Source organism: Sinocyclocheilus rhinocerous, unplaced genomic scaffold (genome assembly GCF_001515625.1).
Source record: "Sinocyclocheilus rhinocerous isolate Xijiao unplaced genomic scaffold, SAMN03320098_v1.1 scaffold1120, whole genome shotgun sequence".
In the NCBI taxonomy this organism is placed as follows: Eukaryota; Metazoa; Chordata; class Actinopteri; order Cypriniformes; family Cyprinidae; genus Sinocyclocheilus; species Sinocyclocheilus rhinocerous.
The window spans coordinates 232,716-253,596 of record NW_015666179.1 but is presented as its reverse complement, the minus strand read 5'-3'; the positions used below and the strand labels follow the sequence as shown (position 1 = coordinate 253,596).

At 37.3% G+C, this 20,881-nt stretch overlaps 1 protein-coding gene across 3 annotated transcripts in view; it reads right to left on the bottom strand.

Moving 5' to 3' along the window:
• LOC107732015 (nucleoside diphosphate kinase 7-like) overlaps positions 1 to 20,881 on the bottom strand; it is a 40,016-nt gene that overhangs the window by 7,781 nt on the left and 11,354 nt on the right. The window contains exons 7-10 of one of the 3 annotated variants that reach the window (XM_016543243.1): positions 20,369 to 20,474; positions 13,441 to 13,505; positions 12,574 to 12,642; positions 10,136 to 10,237 (exon numbers count right to left, since the gene is read on the bottom strand). In XM_016543243.1, the coding sequence (XP_016398729.1) occupies positions 10,136 to 10,237; positions 12,574 to 12,642; positions 13,441 to 13,505; positions 20,369 to 20,474 (342 nt within the window). The remainder of the gene's footprint in view (positions 1 to 10,135; positions 10,238 to 12,573; positions 12,643 to 13,440; positions 13,506 to 20,368; positions 20,475 to 20,881) is intronic. The other 2 variants (XM_016543240.1, XM_016543242.1) reach the window with 2 other exon arrangements.

The window sequence follows — 20,881 nt, the reverse complement described above, 5'->3', positions numbered from 1 at the left end:
GTGAGCAGCAGCTCATTTGCATTTAAAGAGACAGGCCCGAAAAACAGCGTGTTTCTGCTTCCACTCAAAATAGGCATTTTCAAAATGATATAATAAATGATCTGTGGAGTATTTTGAGCTGAAACGTCACAGACACATTCTGGGGACACCAGAGACTTATATTACATATTGTAAAAAGGGGCATAATATGTCTCCTTTAAATGTTTTATTTCTATCATACTGTATTTTAAATATACTGTACTTTTGTTAAAAAAAGCAACCTTGGAGACCATAAGAAAAAAAATTCCCCCCAAAATCTAAACAGTAGTGTAAATTAGATTGTAAATATAAGATTTTTAGTGTAGTCTCAGACATTTAGCTGACACTGAAGCTGGCCACAAGGTCAGCATCTTTTAGTTTACGGTGCACGTCAATGCCACCTCTTACCTGTAAAAACAGCCATGGTTATCAAATGAGGTTGCAGTATCTCCTTCACAGAAGGCTCTCACTTCCCAGCTATTAAAATAGTGAAATGTGCTAATCTGCTTTGTGTCTATGATAATTAACGAGCAACAGATTTGTTTCATTTAAGAGGTCCTTTTGTAATCCCAACCATGCCAAGATGGGCCTTTCTAGACCAATCACCAACAATTGTACATTTCAAACCAAGGCCTGTCTCACCACATGGTTTAAAATACCAAACCTCATGTAAAATAGCATAAAATAGATTTGGTTTAGGCATATAACAGGGTTTTCTGAGATATTAAGTTTTAGTTTAAGTGAAAAACTGATGGTAAACCTTTAGTCCCAAATGAGTGATGTAGGACCTTGAGAATTAATGACGTCACAATTTTGCTTTCACCAACATGCCCTCGAACAAAACAGTTCACCACAGGTGGTGGCAAGGGAATTGTCCATGTAATTAGCATACTTGGAAGTCATTTAAATAAGAAGCATCAGGTAAATGGCAAGGAACAAAGTCACCATTTGTTTTAAGGTCAGTCGCATTTACCGTTCTTCTGCAATTTTCGAAAATCCAGCGAAATCCAGGCATTTCAACAGGAATTCATGTGACTGGGAGTTTCGTGTGAGGGCGAAAGATGTCCCTATGCAGATTTTGCAGTGGGTTCAAGTTGGTCACTCAAATTAGCTGAATTGACCAATAGAAAGCTGCTTGGTTTGAAAGTGACTTTTGTGTCAATGAACCTTTTTGCCCCTCAGAATTTTGCTATTTTGAGCACACTTTAAGGCATGACAACAAAGGCTACAGTGCTAAGCTAGAGTGAATGTCGGACAAAAAGTTTATGAGGTGATAGAAACTATTTCTTTGCCAATGATGAAATTTTCAACAAGCAAAATGATCAACAACAAACCAAAACAGGCTTTCCTATCATTAGGAAACAGACGGAGTAGCTCTGAGCTAATTTGGTGGCAGATGATGGGCAGATTGTACGAGGCAGTTCCAGTTCAGTCCCGGTCACATGGCTCACTCACTCCCTGTGACTGGTGCCGCTCTGATGTAAGAGGGCCTTAATTAAGCAGCAATCGATGCTGTGGGACGACACTGGAGCTTCCTAAGGGAGCACCGCCATGGTAACTACAGGTCTCCACGACCCTGCCTTTATGGCCACATGCTTACAGCACTGACACATGCTAGCCCTCAGCACCAAACAACATCACAATTAAACCCTGATTGATTGAATAACCTATTCATTTCCTTGGTTTACAGCAGGAAATGTACACGGGCAGATACCGTTAGAGAGCTATTTATTCTGCCATAAGCCACTTATAATACTTATGAAACAAAATATCAAGCAGGAGATATAATTGAAAAATTCAATTATAATTCCAATTAAAATATACATTATGACAAGCATACATTTTTAAATATGGGTAAGAACTTATTTTATAGTATATTCTTTGGCCAGGTCAGAAATTGATGGCTAATTTATGAAAAGTCTAATTTTCCTTAATCTTTTGAAATAAAATAGTTCAATGCACTATGTACAGAGACAAGGTGTAAAACAAATGGGATACATCATAATATTCAAAACCTTACAGTTAAAAGAACCAATTATATTTTTCATAGAGGCATAACCTATTTATGTACTCTTGAATGCACATCAGCTGGACCAGCCGGAGAAATAATGCTTTTCTGCAAGAGTTAAACACAATTTAGGATAAAAGCGTGGGACTCTGCCTATGTAAAAACACTACCGCTCAAAAGTTTGGGACAGTACTTTTTTTTAAAAAAGAAATTAAGACATTAAATTGATCAAAGTGACATTAAAGACTTTTATAAGTTACAAAAGATTTCTTCTTCAAATAAATGCTGTTCTTCAAAAGAATCCTGAAAAACATGTATCAAGTTTTCCACAAAAATATTAAGCAGCACAACAGTTTTCAACATTGATAATAATACAAAATGTTTCTTGAGCACCAAATCAGCCTATCAGAATGATTTCTGAAGGATCATGTGACACTGAAGACTGGAGAAATTGCTGCTGAAAATTCAGCTTTGCTTTCACAGAAGTCTTAGAGACCCCCAAACTATTGAACGTTAGTAAAAAGCAACTGCTCTTACTAGAAACACTTCTGAACAGCATTTTGCCTGAACATTAGAGAACCAGCTACAGCACATTCAGTTATTTGTACTTGAGTGACTCGTGCCTTGTCAAATACACTAATCCAGGAAAAACCTCATTGTTACTAATTGCCTTTGCTCTTTAGTTGCAGGCTATGACATGTTGGCCCATCAAATTTCTCACAGACAGATCTAACAAGACTGTACAGAAGACACGTGAGACAACAGTGTCAACTGTGCTTTGTTTCTCGGAGTAGAAGGCAACACAGACCTTGACTAACACAGAGCCATACTAGAACAAGCACACCAGATTACTAACATCCTATAAAACTGAACTCAGGGCATTCAAAAATAATTCACACACTTGACCTTAAGGCCCGTTCACACCAAGCACGATAACTATAAAGATAACGATAAAGATATAGTTCTAAAAATCGTTCTCAATACTAAAGAATAGCATAGTTCACTCCACAACTATAACGATACAGAGGAACTCACTTTCAAAACTATTTTTTTCCAGCTGATGAACGATAAAACACTGACAGCCAATCAGAATCCATCCTGCTGTAACGAGCTCAAGAATTTAAAGCGGCAGACGCATGTGCGCTTAGAACAAACAGACGATATCGTTCGCTGGTGTGGACGCTAATATCGTTATCTTTATAGTTATCTTTATAGTTATCGTTCTTGGTGTGAACGGGGCTTTACACTGTAGTGCTGTATTAAAGACATAATTCTGCCTCCATATACCATTGTGTTTACTTTTGATACGACTGGAGGACATGAATACACAAAATGCTCTATAGGAGCATGTTCTCTCGTCTAAAGCACAAACACTGTGTCCAAACATCTAATCCTTTATCTTATCACCATTGTCTGTGACAAATCGGGCACAGTTACATTCCCACTGTATAGGTTTACTATGTTACAAGTAAGTTACCTTCGTTTCCAGGTGGAGGTTCTGTTACGGTATTTTGGCATCTGGAGCTGAAAGCCAGTCAGTCATTGACAGGCATTCAGTTGAACTTTGTCAGTTGATACGATCTGACGGCACAATACATTATTCATGAACTCCAACACCATATGAGACTTAAACACAACTAAGAGAACAGGACCTCGGTGCATTCTCACACAGAAAACAAATGGCTAGTTTCTTCTGTACAACCTTGGACAAAAGTCAGCCTTGAACCTTATCAAGTTCAAACAGACACATACAGAATGTAAATTAATGCAGAAAGGCAGACAATAACAGCAGGTATTTACACAGGAACCAGTGAATTTATTCTGTTGGTCTGTTCTAATAAAACAGTAGAATACAATTTCACACATTTAGACACAACCTTGTAACTTGTTCAAGGAAGTTTTGTCTAGAAAGACACCATTTCCTTGTGTACACATACACTTAAGTCAGAGAATCTGGTTACACTGAACAATACTATCATAACAAGCTGGAATAAGAAAGGCAAAAACTCTCAAAACGTGACTTGAGTGGAGATCTTAATGCCAACAAGATCCATCATTATGAATTTTTCACTACTGTCACGCATATCCCCTTGCTCTTCTTCACTTCTATCAACTTGATAAAGTGATCTGTAACATCAAGGCACTGGAAAGAAGCACAGTGTTCCACAACTGATATAATTCCTGAAAACCAGCAACACTACTTTACAAATAGAGGAGAAAACAGTGTTTGGAAAACACATCCTTGAAAAAAAATATTGGCAAAAAATACCTTAACATGTACCTAGTAGTGAGACTGCTCTCAAAACGAGATGGTGACAATGAAAATGACCAAAGCTGGGGGCAAAGTCTGATTTATGGCTAGTGTAAAATCCCGTAGGGTGCGGAAAGGATGGTGTCTCACTATAATAGTCAGATTTATCCAAATTATTTGTAGCATACAAACTACGTTATTAGGGATGCACCAGTATAAAAAAATTATGGCTGATTAATTAATGGAATGAATTAATAAATGGCCAATAATACAATTCTACACTATTTTATCCAAATTCATCAAAAATTAAACACAATTTTTTTAGTCATTTTAAATGCTACAAGTTGATTTAGACATCCCAAAAACAATGTACAATAAGAAAAATGGATATTCATTTTGAGATTTGCTAAAGATTACATTTAACAGTGTGATTAAATTATTAGTGTTTTTAAAAACCAACTTTAAAGTTAGGATAGGCAATGTTTTTCATAAACATTTTTGCTATACTGGTTGAAAATCTCTTCACATCCCGATAGCAATCAATAATTAAAGTGTTATAATTAAAAAAAAATCTTCTGTAGAAGTCTCAGGACTATAACATCTTCATCCAGTCATTATATTCGGTCTGAATTAAATGATAGGGTGGCCTATACCTGCCTGTCTTTTTTCATTACAGAAGTGCAAGCCAAAATTCTTTGTGTATTTTGGCAAGTCTTTTTGCCAAATATACAGAGACAGACAATGGGGTAAAACAATGTAGGAATGTTTGGGTTTCAGTCGAGCCAATGTACTTGCAGAGTTTCTTCTTGACAGGTAAGCTAAACTTCAAGTTAAAAGTATTTCTAATAAGTTGGACCATAAATTGAAAGTAGCCTACTTTTAACGGTTAAGACATGCCTTCATTTTTATAGACCCATAAGAGTTTTGTTAGCAATGTTCGAACTGGGAGTGACGTACGAAAGGTTGTTTGAAAATATGCTTGATTTTTGAAATTCTGCTCTGTTGACACTAACAGTGCAGAAACTGCATACTCCAGCTTTAAGTGAGCGTTAGATGATGGCAAATTAATGTAAGAATAGAGAAATGAACAATTAAATATCCAATATCGACCAACACCAATAATTTTAAATCTCTAATATCAGTCAATAAATGATATGGTACTGATATGGACTGGTGCTACACTAGGACACAAAGAGGTTCAATATGTGCTAAATTCTGCCAAATGAAGCATGTATCTTCAGGTATGTTGCTGGCATAATGTTCTTACTTCTGTTTCTTGTTTTCCACCATATGATGGATCATGCTGTGCCACTGCTCCCTGATACAGTCTTTCTCTAAATCAAAAATAAACTTTTCAAGGCTATTCTCATGGACCTTCCCATTTCACTATTTGGTAAGGCTTTACATGATACTAAAGTGTGTTCAGCAGTGGGAAAACCACTGGAGGTCACCAGGCAAGAGTGGTTAGTGAAGCATGCTGAATCTAGACTAACTAACCACGTCATCAAACACTGACCTCTCCTCCTAAAATCTACCATACGCATCTCCCAACTCTGCAGAAGATGTCATAAGAAGCCGACTTGCGCTCAGGAAACTTTATGATGCTCTGTCAAGATCTCACAAAACTTTACACATTCCAACATTGGTCAACTTGAATTAATGGAATCTTTGTGTTTGTACAGGATTTTGAAACTTTCGGCTGAAATGAAAGAAAAACACGCCTGCCTTCAGACTCAAACAGTGATGAAGAGTATTATCCTCTCTTTATGAACTACAACTAATCCTTCACAAACAATGCTGAAAATATTTCTCCCCTTTCTTTGTTCACACAATCCTGGAGTCTCAAAGTGTTAATGGTTTATCCTAATATCCGGCTTTGTATTTTGGTTTGGCCTTTAATGTTATCGGCAATATTATCTTAAGGACTGTTAAACTAGCCTAATACATTTTTTTTTACAAGGTTTATTACAGACAGAAAGCATGAATGCAAACATGTCACTGTAGTCTAGGTGACAACAACAAACAAAACTGCATGCAACTTTTTCTTTAAAAAAAAGTTAGTTAGGGTGTGTCGACATTAGATGCATGTAATCATAAGATTTCTTCCATTACAATCAATAGAGCTGTCTACACTGGGAGCTGTGATGACGCACCTTCAGTTGACGGACTCTCTGTAGCTACTCTAGCTATTTTATTTTGCCATCAATCTGAAATAATTTGGTCATCAACAAAACAATTTTTCTAGCAAACATTTATTGCATGAACATTCACTGATTTAAGAATGAAGCACACTGGAATGACTGTTCAGGTTGGAGCAGTTCAGAATAAAGGCCTTGCAGTTAGTATGCTAGCTCAAAAATAGAGCTGTAACACTCTTATGTAGGCAAGATGTGTTGAAATACAGCTCGAGTCATAGCATGATGACACCCCCCATTTCCTGTCCTCTTTCTCGTGTACCAGCGTTGTTATTATTGGTATTAACTAAAGCTAAAAATAAAACAATGAATTGAAACTAAATGAAAACTTAAAATAATTTTCTTTAATTGAAATAAAGCTGAAATAAAATAGAAATACTAAATGATAAACTTAAAATTAAAACTAAATTTTAAAAACAAGGTCTTGACAAATAACTTTAAAGTTTGAGTAAATAAGTTTTAGTACAATTACTAAAACTGAAATAAAAATAAATTAAAGCTAAATTTGACCAACTAATAAAATGACAAAAGCACATAACAAAATCTTAAACTAAAATGAAAAAGATCATTAAAAAAATTTATAAATACTATAATAGTATATAAATAATATTAGAATAACACTATAACGTACTTTAAATAAAAAGGCAACAAGATACAGTATGTACATACCCTGTTATTAGCTGTGCTACAATTTAGCATAAATGACTGAATTCAGTCTAAACACTACTACAAAGCTTTATAAATGTATAAATGGATGTAAAAGGCGGTTCAGCACACTGTGGTGTTGTATATGTGTTTAGTATGATTCAGTGAATGGAAAGTAATAGGTGGTAACCCCTCATTTATACACAGTGTTTACGGTACAATATCTAGACCAGTCTATCTCCCCAAAACACACATAATAACAGTTTTACACATAATACTGGCAGTGTTTATAAACCACAGACATGCAGCCACAGATCCAGCACAAAAGGAGGGGGAAAGCAGGAGAACATGTCAAAATAAAGAGCTTGAGTTAAAAGAACTCGTGAGATATAAAATAATTAAGTATTGCTTTTGTGACCAGACAATGCTGATATACAGCCTGTCAGAGTGTTTAAAAACCAACCACACACTCTCACGCTCTCTCTCTCTCTTTCCCTCTGTGCCATGTGAGTGTGTGTGGAAGAGAGGGTGGGGAGGACTCAGGGTGGGGTTATCAAATGAGAAGTGTGGAGTTCTTTCCGGAACCCATGTTTGAGCAATCCAGTTTGACCTTGTAAAGGTCACAGCACTGCAGCCATGTTTTGCATATCAAAGCCTTTTGTGTCAAAGAACACAAATATCTAGCGGGTGAGAATCAACTTGTGCAAGGCATAAACTGTGAAAAATTTTGTCAATAGAAACATTTCATGTCATATCACCCCTCTTGAGTAATAAAGCACTAACAGCACGACAGTTTGCTGGAGGTCCAATCCGATCTCGTAACTGTTTTACGAGGTGGCGAATTTGTATGAAATTTGTACGATTTGTTTGAAAACATAACATTTAAAAAAAAAAACGTAGGTCCACCTCTACTCCTTACTCCTAAACCTAAGTGGGAAGTAAGCAAGCTGATTCATTGGAAGGTGTGTGTTAAAACCATTTAATGCAGTTAGTTCCAGTCAGTTTAATCATTCCAAATCAATGCACTGCCTTTTGATGGGTGTTATATTTTGCATTGAATCAGCTATTTGTGATGGCACATATTAAAGAGCTTGCCTTCAGCTTATGTCACAGACATTAACCATGATTTGCTACTTTCCATTGCTAATTAGAGGCAGGAATTCTGATTCTAAAGAGCATTTTATCACACAAAAATGTTGATATACCTCTTTATTCTGGAGTAAGTTTATTCTGGAAGACAAATTGTTATTAATTGTATATTTCATTATAAAATGTAATATGTATTATTATTATTAATTATTTTATTTAATTATTTACAACTTGAATTAAAAATGCTTATATTTTAATTTTATTTTAATAATTTATTGCATTTTAAATGTGTATATCTGCTAAGAGATCATTTTGTTAAAGGGATACTTCACCCAAAAATGCTACCAGAATACTTTTTGTGTGCAAAGAAAACAAAAATAACGACTTTATTCAACAATTTCTTCTCTTCCGTGTCAGTCTTCGACACGCATTCACAACAGTACCGCAACGCATACATGTGCATTCCTCTGCTTGCAAACAAGGCGCAGCGCATCCGGGTTCTACGTCAGAATGCCGGCTCCAATGTCAGCAGCACCACACGCATGCGTGGTACTCTCGTGAACGCGTGTCGAAGATTTTTTTTTATTTTTGTTTTCTTTGCTCACAAAAATTATTCTTGTAACTTAATAAAATAAAGGTTGAACCACTGATGTCACATAGCCTATTTTAAAGAAGTCCTTTTTGGGTCTTGAATCTGGTAGTTCCATTGCTGTCTATGCAGGGTCAGAAAGCTCTCGGATTTCATCAAAAATATCTTAATTTGTATTCCGAAAATAAACGAAGGTCTTACGGGTTTGGAACGACATGAGGGTGAGTAATTAATGACAGAATTTAAATTTTTGGGTGAACTATACCTTTAATTTTTAAAACTCAATGAGTACATATACAAAACCTAAAAGCTAAGAAACATAGACTAAAAGTCAACAATGCTCTAATTTTAATTTCATCGGGTCCTTAACCGAAAGACTAAACTCTAGAGCCTTTAGTCCACTGTCTTAACCATCACAGGAAACCAACTGGACCATAAGGGAGCGCCACACTGAAAATGACAAAGTCCACATTATTATCAAACCTTTTAGTACTGTGCATAAGGCCGATAAATCCCAGACCAAGGACTCCAAGGTGCAGGGATCGTAATTCTTATCTAATGGTTCATCATGACTGGTACATGCAATTTTCAAGTTATCTCTGGCAGTAGTAGAAATCTGCTGGCAGAATGGTGGCCACCTAGAGCGGAAACAGTCGTCATGCAACATGAGTTGGCGGACTAATCTTTCATACAAGACGAAACCTTCATGGTGGTGTACATTTCGACTGTCTGATGCAGACACAAAGCAGGTTTTTACCCGGGGAGTACAGATGATATGCCTTTAGAGCGCTACAGATTACAAGATACATAAGGTAAAAGAGGTCACTGAGTCCAAGAGACTGAAGGACCATTAAGTTTCTGTTATACCTTTCATAAAACCTTGAAATGACAATGAGGTTGTAAGCTCATATACATACAGTATATAAATAGAGAACTGAAAATATTAATGCTAAGCTTTTGGGTATAAACATAACTAAACACATAATTTAAACTTTGTTTTGGGAACCCCCAAGGAAATAAGTACACATTATAACAAGATTGAACCATCTTGTTACTTACAGGGTCTGCAGGTCCACAGAACTCCCTCCCGAAAGGTTCTTCACTGAGTCCAAGAGACTGAAGGACCATTAAGTTTCTGTTATACCTTTCATAAAACCTTGAAATGACAATGAGGTTGTAAGCTCATATACATACAGTATATAAATAGAGAACTGAAAATATTAATGCTAAGCTTTTGGGTATAAACATAACTAAACACATAATTTAAACTTTGTTTTGGGAACCCCCAAGGAAATAAGTACACATTATAACAAGATTGAACCATCTTGTTGAACCCATACAGGGTCTGCAGGTCCACAGAACTCCCGAAAGGTTCTGGGTGAATCAGCAGCATGGATCTCCAGGGCCATGCAAGGTCCGGAACAAAGTTCATCCACCACATTCTGCAACACAAGCAGTCAAGAGTTAACGATTTCCCTCGGTCTACCTGCGGTGCCTGTACCAATGAAAGAGCTTATTATCTGAACAGACCTTGGGAAGACATTGGAGCAGCAGGAGGACTCAAGTTACCTGTGTGCCTCTTAATAAATATATAAATTAAAGGATGTCAAACCAAACAATTATTGCTATTGTTCTTGGAACAGGTTATTAACCAACAAGACTAGTTCTCATTCTCTGTTAATCTGATTTGATGAGTTGGCCTCTGTGTTGGGTCTGTATAACTTTGTGGGGTATTAGAATTCTGGGGTGAATGTGAAGTGCCCACTAAGCACAGACCACTAAACAGCCCATGAGCCACTTTCACATACAGTTACGGTGTCCACAACGGCAGCTTTTAGTTTTAGATTTCAAAAAGAATAATAGCACTGAGGAAGTTTTTTTAAAAATTGTCAGTTTTTAACCATTTTTGCATCTCAAAGACATGATTCATGAAGGCTTTAAGATGAACCTGTTCCTTTTTGTGACTACACACAAAAAATATTTCAAAATCAAACATTTATGACATACAAAACAAAAGCTGCAAACACTACATACCCACTAAATTACCATCATAAACCATTTGTGACCTGTATGAGTAACTCTTAAAAATAAAGGTTCCACAAAGGGGGTTTTCACAGCAATGCCATGGAAGAACAATTTTGGGATCCCCAAAGAACCTTTCAGTCCTAAAAAGAACCATTTTTTCTTAGTGTGAGGAACATTTTAATAATCTAAAGAAACTTTTTCCACAATAAAGTACATTTTGTGCAATAGAAAGGTTCTTTATGAAACCATGTAGTTTATCGTTAAACAATGAAGTTAGAGGAGTTAAAGAGCTTCCCCATTTTACCCGAAATATCAGTGTGCATGTAACCACAACCTCTGTGACCCAATATGAGCAGTGCTGTTACAATGAAATGACAATGACATGATGCAATGATAACAGGGAATGTATATCTGATTCTGAGTATTTGAATGCAATTCCTTTTATGGTCTTACAAGGTTTATGCTTAGTCAGTATTATATTTTAGGTTACTATAAAATTATTACCAAAGGCTTTGCCACATTTTACATAATAAGAGGATGAGTCACTGAGTGATGATATGGAAAAATGTTGCAAAAGTTCACTGTTCACTATATTATAATTCCACCGAAACTTCACAAGGTCTAAAAGCCATCTTTGAAGAGAGAAAAATGACTTGAAGAAGGGGAAAAAAAGACTTGTGGAATTACTCTTTGTACTGAACTGTAAAGTATCACGATAAGATCTGCTTGGCACTGGTGCACTTTGTTCCAGCAGCCAGAGTAAGACAATTAATAATGTATTTTTGCAGAACACCATCATTAGTTCTCACTCTGTCAATTTGCATACTTGCACTGTTATGGCTTAAAAATAGTGGCAAGCTCAGTGCAAGTGTTTCATGGGCACTTTGCACCTGCAGTGTGCAGGCTTGTGTTTTGGTGAAGGTGAGGCAATCAATATGTTGAAGAGTCTGCATGGCAACAGACAAGGTCCTGTACTCCAAAATAGCCTCTGGCTTCAATGACCCTGAACCGAAAATGGCTTATATTTGGTCTAAAAGACTTGTGCAGACGTTATCAGAATAAATGATTGCTATTCGGCTAAAATTTAAAGACAAGAAAGCAATTTATTGATGCTTAATAGCCAACAGGAATGTGAAGGTTGTTCCAGTGAACCAAAATTCCATGTACTGTGACGTAACACTGTGCTCAGAACAGGGAAACTGCCATAAGGTGAGTATTCATATATATTTATATGCCCCGTCTGTGCCTTTATAGAGAGGTTTGCAGGAGACAGGTGCACATGCAGTTACGACATAGCACTTAATGCTTTGGTGACTACACCTTCTTCTCTAAATGAATAATTAAACATAACTGGAATCACATGTGAGATAGAAAAGGGAGAAACGGAACTTCTTTGTATGGACCCCTGTACTGACTATACTATATAGTAGCCATAACAAGTAAGGGGTTTATTAATACTTTTGGCCCACTTTATATTGGGTGTCTTGAACTACTTATCCACTTACATCAAGGTACAATGAATGTACTTACTGTATTCATGTGTTATTGCAAAACACTTTTGCTGCTGCTGAGTTGGGATACGGTTAAGGTTAGGTACAGGTTTAGTCGTACTATCAACAAGTATCTAAGGGCACTGTATCAAATTATTAATTTAAATGTTAGTACATAGTAATTAAAGACACATAAGTGGGTACATGTTTTTCTTAGTGGACCAATTGAAATCAGAGAAGAGAGTGCAGCAACATATACTTACAGTGTACTCGGCTACAACCCCTTTATAAACCTCTAAAAACTCCTCAGCATTCACTCGATCCATGTTGAACTGTAATAACGGAAAACCAAGTCAAAATTTGATTACTGAATAAAAACAAACTGAACACTTACAGGGACATTATTACTTGTATAAATGAGTAAATATAGTAAAAATCAAGATGTAACATTATATGACAACATAATATATAATATGATTTCATCATTAAGGACAAAACAATAAGAATTTTTATTTTCACAAACAAAATCAATGTGTTAATCGTTTATGACTGGAAAATGACCCATTTAAGTGGGTTATCCAACACACTAGAGATAAAATCTCCAAGCCAATTCCAACACACCATTATCTCTGTCTGATATTCTTTTTATAAACCACCAAGTCAGCTCTGGACAGCTCTTTCTAATAGTAAAAAAACCTTCATTGATCTGCTCTAGCCCAGGGGCATCCTCTGTACACTATTTTTAGCCGGGTCATGTGACAAAGCTGCAGCCCTGTAATTGGTCAGCAGAGGACTCATTTGGAGATGTGGGAGGCTACTGATCTGGTCACAGATTGCATGGTCGATGACGGGGTCAAGTTACATCAAAGGGAGAACATAACTGTGTTTGCCCTTGGTTCATAGATAGAGTATTTTTACTTCTCTTAGCTTGCTATTAGTTTGATCATTTGTTCTTTTAAAGAAAGGTGGTCTAATATCCATAAAATGTGCATATCTTTCTTTAAAAAAAGTAATTATTTTAACTTTATTATTTGAACATACTTGTTTGATTGTTAATAAAAGTATTGATGTTATATGTAAGCTTCATCCAATTGTAACGTTCAACTTTACTAGGCAACTAAAATACATACCATTTGTAGGGCAGATATCTCAAATCCATTTTCTATAATTGACTTAAGGATCTTTCCCGTAAACACTGAAAAAAAAAAAAAAACATTTCAAATGAAAGATGCTCATTTAAAACTAACTGGCTTGAATGCAATCTTACATTTTACAAATATCTCTCTAAATCATATATAGAACGGTAATTGTAAGAATGAACCACACAACAAGACTAATTTTCAGTATTTTAAATCATTCTCCTCATATAGGGTACAGTGGATGTATATATTACGTTTTTTGGGTCCAGCAAAGTATAGTGCAGGGTATATTCACATGCTTTTGGAAATATCTTGCACTTCTAAGATCAGACTAATCATTAGATGGACGATGCATATGATTTGAGATGCTAACACAAAGGTTTCAAGTTCAATAGCAAGTAGCAGTGACCTAGGAACTCATGTGATCCTGTTCTATAAACTACAGTATGTGCCCTTGCTCTAAGGTGACTGTCCCTGTAGTTAAACAACTGTATGTTGCATTGGCTGCATCAGTTAAGTGGCAAGTAAGACTTTTGACCTTCTGTTTCACCGATATGATCAGGCCAACAAACGGTTCACAAGATCATGAAGGAGTGATTTCAAAGGAGAGACTTTGATCTCAATAACACGAGAGCACATCTCTAAGTCTGCTCCTTTGGACTGAGTGCTGAGAGATTTTTATTAATAAAGGGCACAGCGGGGAATGTATCCATTAGCACTGATTTACTGGTTTGTGGTTTCAATTTCAGTACCAAACGAACCGTGCATTATGTTTCTAAAGCACATATTCAATCAATCAGTGCATGTAACATGTTTCAGGCAATATTACTTTTTAATTGAATTTGTTTGGCCCACAATTCAATTGCAATGCCGTTATATAAGTTCACAGCTTTGACACAAAGCAATTAAATTTGCAGTGTTTTTTCTCTCATATCTTTAAGAGAAAGGACAAATATACTACACAGCACAAATTAAATGTGATTTCAGTCGTACTTCAATAGCTGAAAAGGGCAAGGACAAACAAACCTGTTTAACGTTTCCATATTTAAATGTGGTATCACATAGAGCGTAAACGCCATATGACAGATCATTTCCAGATCATGCACTGTATAACTGCCCTAGAGAATTTTCTTTTGTCACATAAATTACATCTTCACACATCCCTAACCCTCCCTCGGCACCACTGGTGACCCTAAAGGTTCCAATTCTGACAGCAGCTTCCAGACACAATCTGCCCTGTTGCTAGGCAATGGTATCAGCGCTGCCTGGCAACACATTTGTCTATTTCAGTCATGAGCTAGTTCAAAACAAATCACACTGCTTTTCTATTAGCGAAGACATTTCAGTTTAAAAAAAAAAGGACTCATTGGAGAACATTTAAAAATGGTTAAACCTTTATATTGTTAAAGTGACTTTGGCCAATAGTTTTGAAAAGAAGTCAAATCTGCTTTGAATATCTAATATCAACAGGCTGTACTTTTACAGATGCTTCCAGCTACAACTAACTTTAGCATTATAGATTTTGGACCATATAGTGTGAATCTCAAAATACATTAATGAGCGGTGCCCAAAGTTTAAGCCATTTCACACTGAAAGTATCATGACCTTGATGACAACATTAACCATCTAGAGAAACTCACTTTACACCGCATACTAGGTTGATCATTAAAAGAACAGAGAAAGTTGGCTGGTAAAAATGCAATACAACTCTGTGATATGACCCTAACCCTGGACAATAGGTTGGAGTAAATCATTATCCATTTATTATGGCATGCTGCTTGCTGGAGTATACACCAGGCACAGATAATTCATAGAAACATGACCTTTAGCTTACCTACAGCTACAGTATGCAGTCATTATGCATGCTACATCATATAACAAAACAAAGTCACAAGGGACATAATTTTCCGAATTTTCCACAGTATACACTACAGTTCAAAAGTATGGGGGTCAGTAGGTCTTTTTTTTTTTTGAAAGAAATTAATATTTTTATTCAGCAAGGATGCATTAAATTGATCAAAAGTGACGGTAAAGACACTTATAATTTTACAAATATATATATATATTTCAGAATAAATGCTATTCTTTTAAACTTTCTCTTCATCAAAGAATCCTGAGAAAAAAAAAATGTAGCACAGTTTCCACACAAATATCAATCAGCTCAACCGACAGCAACATTGATAATAATAAGAAATAGTTCTAATAGTGCATAGTCTAATAGAAATAGTGCAACAAATCAGCATATTAGAATGATTTCTGAAGAATCAGCAGCTGAATGTCATAAAGCAAGGCCAGACACAACGGGTAAGTGAAAGACAGGATGGTTTATTGATACAAGATGTGGCTGAGTGGAATGGGTTAGGTTAAGGCAGGTGAGTGTCAACAGAGTGAAGGATTCCAGGGTTCTTATCTGAGTTCTGAGGGTGAGTGTCTGATGCCGGTTTCGTGGGAGATCGTGGAACAGCTTCCAAGGAGTCGTTGGAGGATCGCGGGAGAACCAGAAGGTAAGTCTTTCTAGGAGAATATCGTATAGGGAGTCCAGAACAGTCCATAGGGGTGAACGGTAGACCGGACAGCGAGTGACTGTGATGTGTGTGTATTTGTAGTGTGGCTTGATTGGTGACAGCAGGTGCGGGTGATCAGAACTCAGGTGACTGTGATCGGGTGATTATCCTGGCTGGTGACTGCAGTGACTGTGATGAATCCCTGACAGTAGCGGGCTTGGTCTTGAACGCAAACGTTTATTTCTTCTTCTTGTTTATTTAGGTAAATTATTGACCAACAAAAAACATATTAAAATTAAGATACAAATTATACCAAACGAAACTCATTTCAAAAAAAGGATACGTTTTCCCTTCTGGGCCTCCCGGCGGAGCAGGTTCGGTAAGAGTGGCGGCTCGAATGTCCTCGTCGATGTTCCATTGAATGGGGCTTACAATCAAGGCTGGAGGGAGAATGGGCTCCGGATCGGAAGGTGTGTCTGGGGAGTGCATGCGTGAGAGGGCGTCGGCTTTACTGTTACGATTCCCGGGACAATAGGTGATGGTGAACTGAAACCGAGTGAAGAACAATGCCCAGCGGGCTTGGTGTGGGTTAAGTCTCTTGGCTTCTCTGAGGTATTGGAGATTTTTGTGGTCGGTAATGACTGTGAACGGATGGTTTGCCCCCTGTAGGCCAGTGCCGCCCCTCCTCCAGGGCGAGTTTGATGGCCAATTCATCTTACAGGTTTAACAATCACATCAGTCAAAGTCACAGGATGTGACACATGGCAGAACCAACACAAATACCACATGCAGCGGTTGGCCAATCAGATTTGGCATTATTAGCCTCTTATTATGTAAACAAATCATATTAGGATGTCCACTAGGGATATGCCGGTATCAAATTCTCATGTTGCAATTAATTGCTAATGCTTTTATCACGGTATTGTCATAAAGTAAGGCCAGACACAACGGGTAAGTGAAAGACAGGATGGTTTATTGATACAAGATGTGGCTGAGTGGAACGGGTTAGGTTAAGGCAGGTGAGTGTCAACAGAGTGAATGATTCCAGGGTTCTTATCTGAGTTCTGAGGGTGAGTATCTTATTCCGGTTTCATAGTAGATCGTGGAACAGATTCCAAGGAGGCGTTGGAGGATCGCAGGAGAACCAGAAGGTAAGTCTTTCTAGGAGAATATCGTATAGGGAGTCCAGAACAGTCCATAGGGGTGAACGGTAGACCGGACAGTGAGTGACTGTGATGTGTGTGTAGTTGTAGTGTGGCTTGATTGGTGACAGCAGGTGCAGGTGATTAGAACTCAGGTGACTGTGATCGGGTGATTATCCTGGCTGGTGACTGCAGTGACTGTGATGAATCCCTGACACTGAAGCTGTGCCATCACAGGTATAAAATACATTTTAAAATATATTAAAATAGAAACAATTATTTTAAATTCTAATAATACTTCATAATATTACCATTTTTATTAGTTACTTATAGTTAATAGAATGTCTAAAGTGGACTATCGAAATAAAGTGTAACCTAAATTTGATCAAATAAATGCATTCTTGGTGAGCATAAAAGACTTCAAGAACATTAAAAAAAATCTTACCAACCCCAAACTTTTAAACTGTAGAGAATACAATAAAATACACAATATATTGTGTATGTTTTTAGTTTGTAGCAGTGCTGCTGCTTAGGGCACAGGACAAAATTTACATGGGTTGGTGATGACGGCCCTGTGACGAGAAATGGAAAACATACAATCACACATTCCAATCTTATGCAATGTGATATTTCATAGAGTGAAACTATAGTTTTGAGTGAAAATACAGTTGAGTGATGCTAACAACATGCTATTGTAGTCTATAATCCAAAAGTTATGTTGAACCAAGCCACATGACTATCCTGAAAAAATAAACAAATCGACTGCCGCATAATCTGTCTAATTACAGTCATGTAGCAGCTCTCTCAGCGGGGACTTTATTTACTCCTTTTGCAAACCTGGTGGGCTCTAGATCTCCAATCAAAAGGTAATCAGGGCTGCAATCCTCTTTAAATCACTGGTTGCCAGCACTTTTTTGCTGGAGGTCTAGAGAGCAGACACACTGCAGGAGGTTGGTAGTCGGAATATGAGTGTGGGTGAACGATTGGATGGAAAATTTGGTGACTAAGAGACACAATGCTAACAGGGGAAATGATGTTGGTAGAAACAAAAAGAGATAATTAAAATTCAGTGTTCTTTTTTCAACACATTCCGACATTTCTGAATGTTCTTGAACGTTATTTTGATGGGGCTGTGAGACATGCAACATGAAAAGGACATTCAAAGTTATCAGTGAAGGATTGAAACCCTTAAAATCAACAGAGCATGTGTGTCAAAACTGTGAGAAGCATGTATTTTTTGTGCTTGTAACTGTTGTTGGGGCTCTGTGTGTTTATGTGTAACATTCCCTCCAGGTTAATCAGCCCACAGCAATGTACAAAACCAACTTGGGGCCTGCTTAGTCCACGTCCACTATGTGAAATATCTACCTCAGCCCTATCTAGAGGATTTAAGATTTCACAGGTCAGTGCCCTGGCGGCATGCTCCATGAACAGGGATCAGGAGATGGATTTGGACAAATCCAGAGCGAAGGCTTGGTTATGAGTACGCACTGGCTTTGGAGGTTTTATACCCATCAAAATATAACAAGCAAAACAGCACTAGGCCAGGAGGGAATGAAGACAGTTACATAAGGATAAGACAATCACGAAAGGACCAAATGACTGTGAAGTAGCACCTTCGCTAACTAAATTGCTCCTTTCATTCATGAGAACTGAGTTTTTACACTTCCACCAAATCCACCACTTTGGGGTCACTTTGAAAAGATGACTTTTTTGGAGAAGAAATTGTTTTTTTGAAAGAGTAGTTCTCCATTGGTCTGGTCTAATTTACTTGGTCTTCAAAAGACCACTTTTAAATGCAAACGATCATGAATCTACACTGAACATAACTTAAACTTCAAAGCACAGAATATAAACATAATTAATAAACATAAATATAAAAATATGTCTGCATTCAATCAGATTTACTGAACAGGAATTTTTGGTTGTATGTCTGTCATTGACAGAAGAGTAATTTGCTCTGTAGAGACAGACCACAACAAAACAGTCATTACAATGGTTTCTGAGCAAGTGTGGCACTCTACTTAAGCAACATTCCCAGATGGAAAATATATATGCCAAAATATAGGACAAACATATTTTACAGCCATAATTAGAAAATTGTATAATTATTTTAGAAACTTTCATGACTTTTCCAGGTCTGGTTTTCAAGGGGTCCTATTATGCTTTTTCACTTTTTCAACTTCAGTTAGTCTGTAATGTTGCATAAAAAAAGATCTGCCAAGTTACAAAGCTCAAAGTCCACTTCAAAAGGAGCTATTTTATTTAACAGAAATCATTTTTCAAAACCTACAATGAACGACTCGTTTGGACTACAACGCATATTTTCCGGGATTTGTGACATGCTAGCTTTCCCAAGGCAGACAAACTTAGAGTGGTTACAATCAACCGGGTTTAAATCGCGCACAAATTGATTTGATTTGATACAATATTTACACTGAAGCTCGCAGGTGTCTATGGTAAGGGGCATGACATTTCCCGACCAGGCGCCGAGTGGTGCCAATCACAACACACACTGGCCCAGCTAACTAATCACAGCACACACTGGCCCAGCTAACCAATCACAACACATTTTGTATTTTAGAAGGCGGGCCTTCATTTGATACAGAAACTATTCGAGCCGTTCATGCCAGACAAGGGAGAGAGGTGTTGTAATAATGTAAAATATGTGAAAAATAATGTGTATGATGTGTAAAATGTGTAAAAACAACCTAGTATGAGAGCCTGTTCTAGTACACCCCCAAAACAAAATCAAGACTTTGTAAAAGAGCATAATAGGACCCCTTTAAAATTCTAATATTTCCAGAATGTTGGAACCCTGGCAGTTGCACCTACAATTCTGAAATGCGTCACCAAGCTGCTTAATGGCGCAATGTGAAAGCAGTAACCTGTTAATATGGAGGCTAAAGCAAATATGTGCTGCTTTCATGTATGAAGTGAAACAAGATGATATGGTCTAATGGCACTAGAATCACTCATGTTGCATGGCAAGGTTTTGGAGAATTAGCAGAACTCCTGGACCAGCATTTAAGAGAATATTGCCTGAGTGAGTATCTGGGACAGGAATGATGGGGTATGACATACCAGGAGTGTCATAGTCCTTCTGATGATAATGTGCACTTATAAACAGAGATGGGTTAATAATACACTACTAACAGCACATTACAAATAGCAAATAATTAACTATGCTATATCTCATCTATAGCAGGTTATTTCAAAGATGCCTGATTAGACAGAGATAGAGTATATCGTCAGTGTGTGTTGTGGGTTTACCTTCTGAGATGGCATGAGGTTTAATGATAGAGCAGGTGCAGTCTGAGTACTTTGCTGTGTTGGAGGGACCGTGACCAGTAGTGGAAGGGAAGAAGAACTCCAGCTCCTATATAGTTGTAATTAAAAACACATCACCAGTCATTTCCTTTGCCTTTATTAGCATATTACTGGGAAAAATCTGATCAACAGAAGATTGTGGGCTCGATTAATTGCTATTGACAGTTGCTTTTTTGTTACCCGTGCAGCAGATGCCAACGAGTCGGACCCATGTCCTGCATTCTTAGTGCCATCGGTACCAAACTGGCCTCTAAGACTATTCGCTGCATCTTTTTGTGCCACACCAGAATCAGTCGGGCCTAGAACTTTTCTCCAGGTAGACACTGCCTCATCCCCCATCAGCTCCATAGCAATCACGGGACCGGAGCTCACAAACTGCACCAAATTACTGTTGTTGAAGAAGACAACTGGCTTTAGCAACCTTTTGCTGTGGTGTTTATAATTGAATTTTCGGTT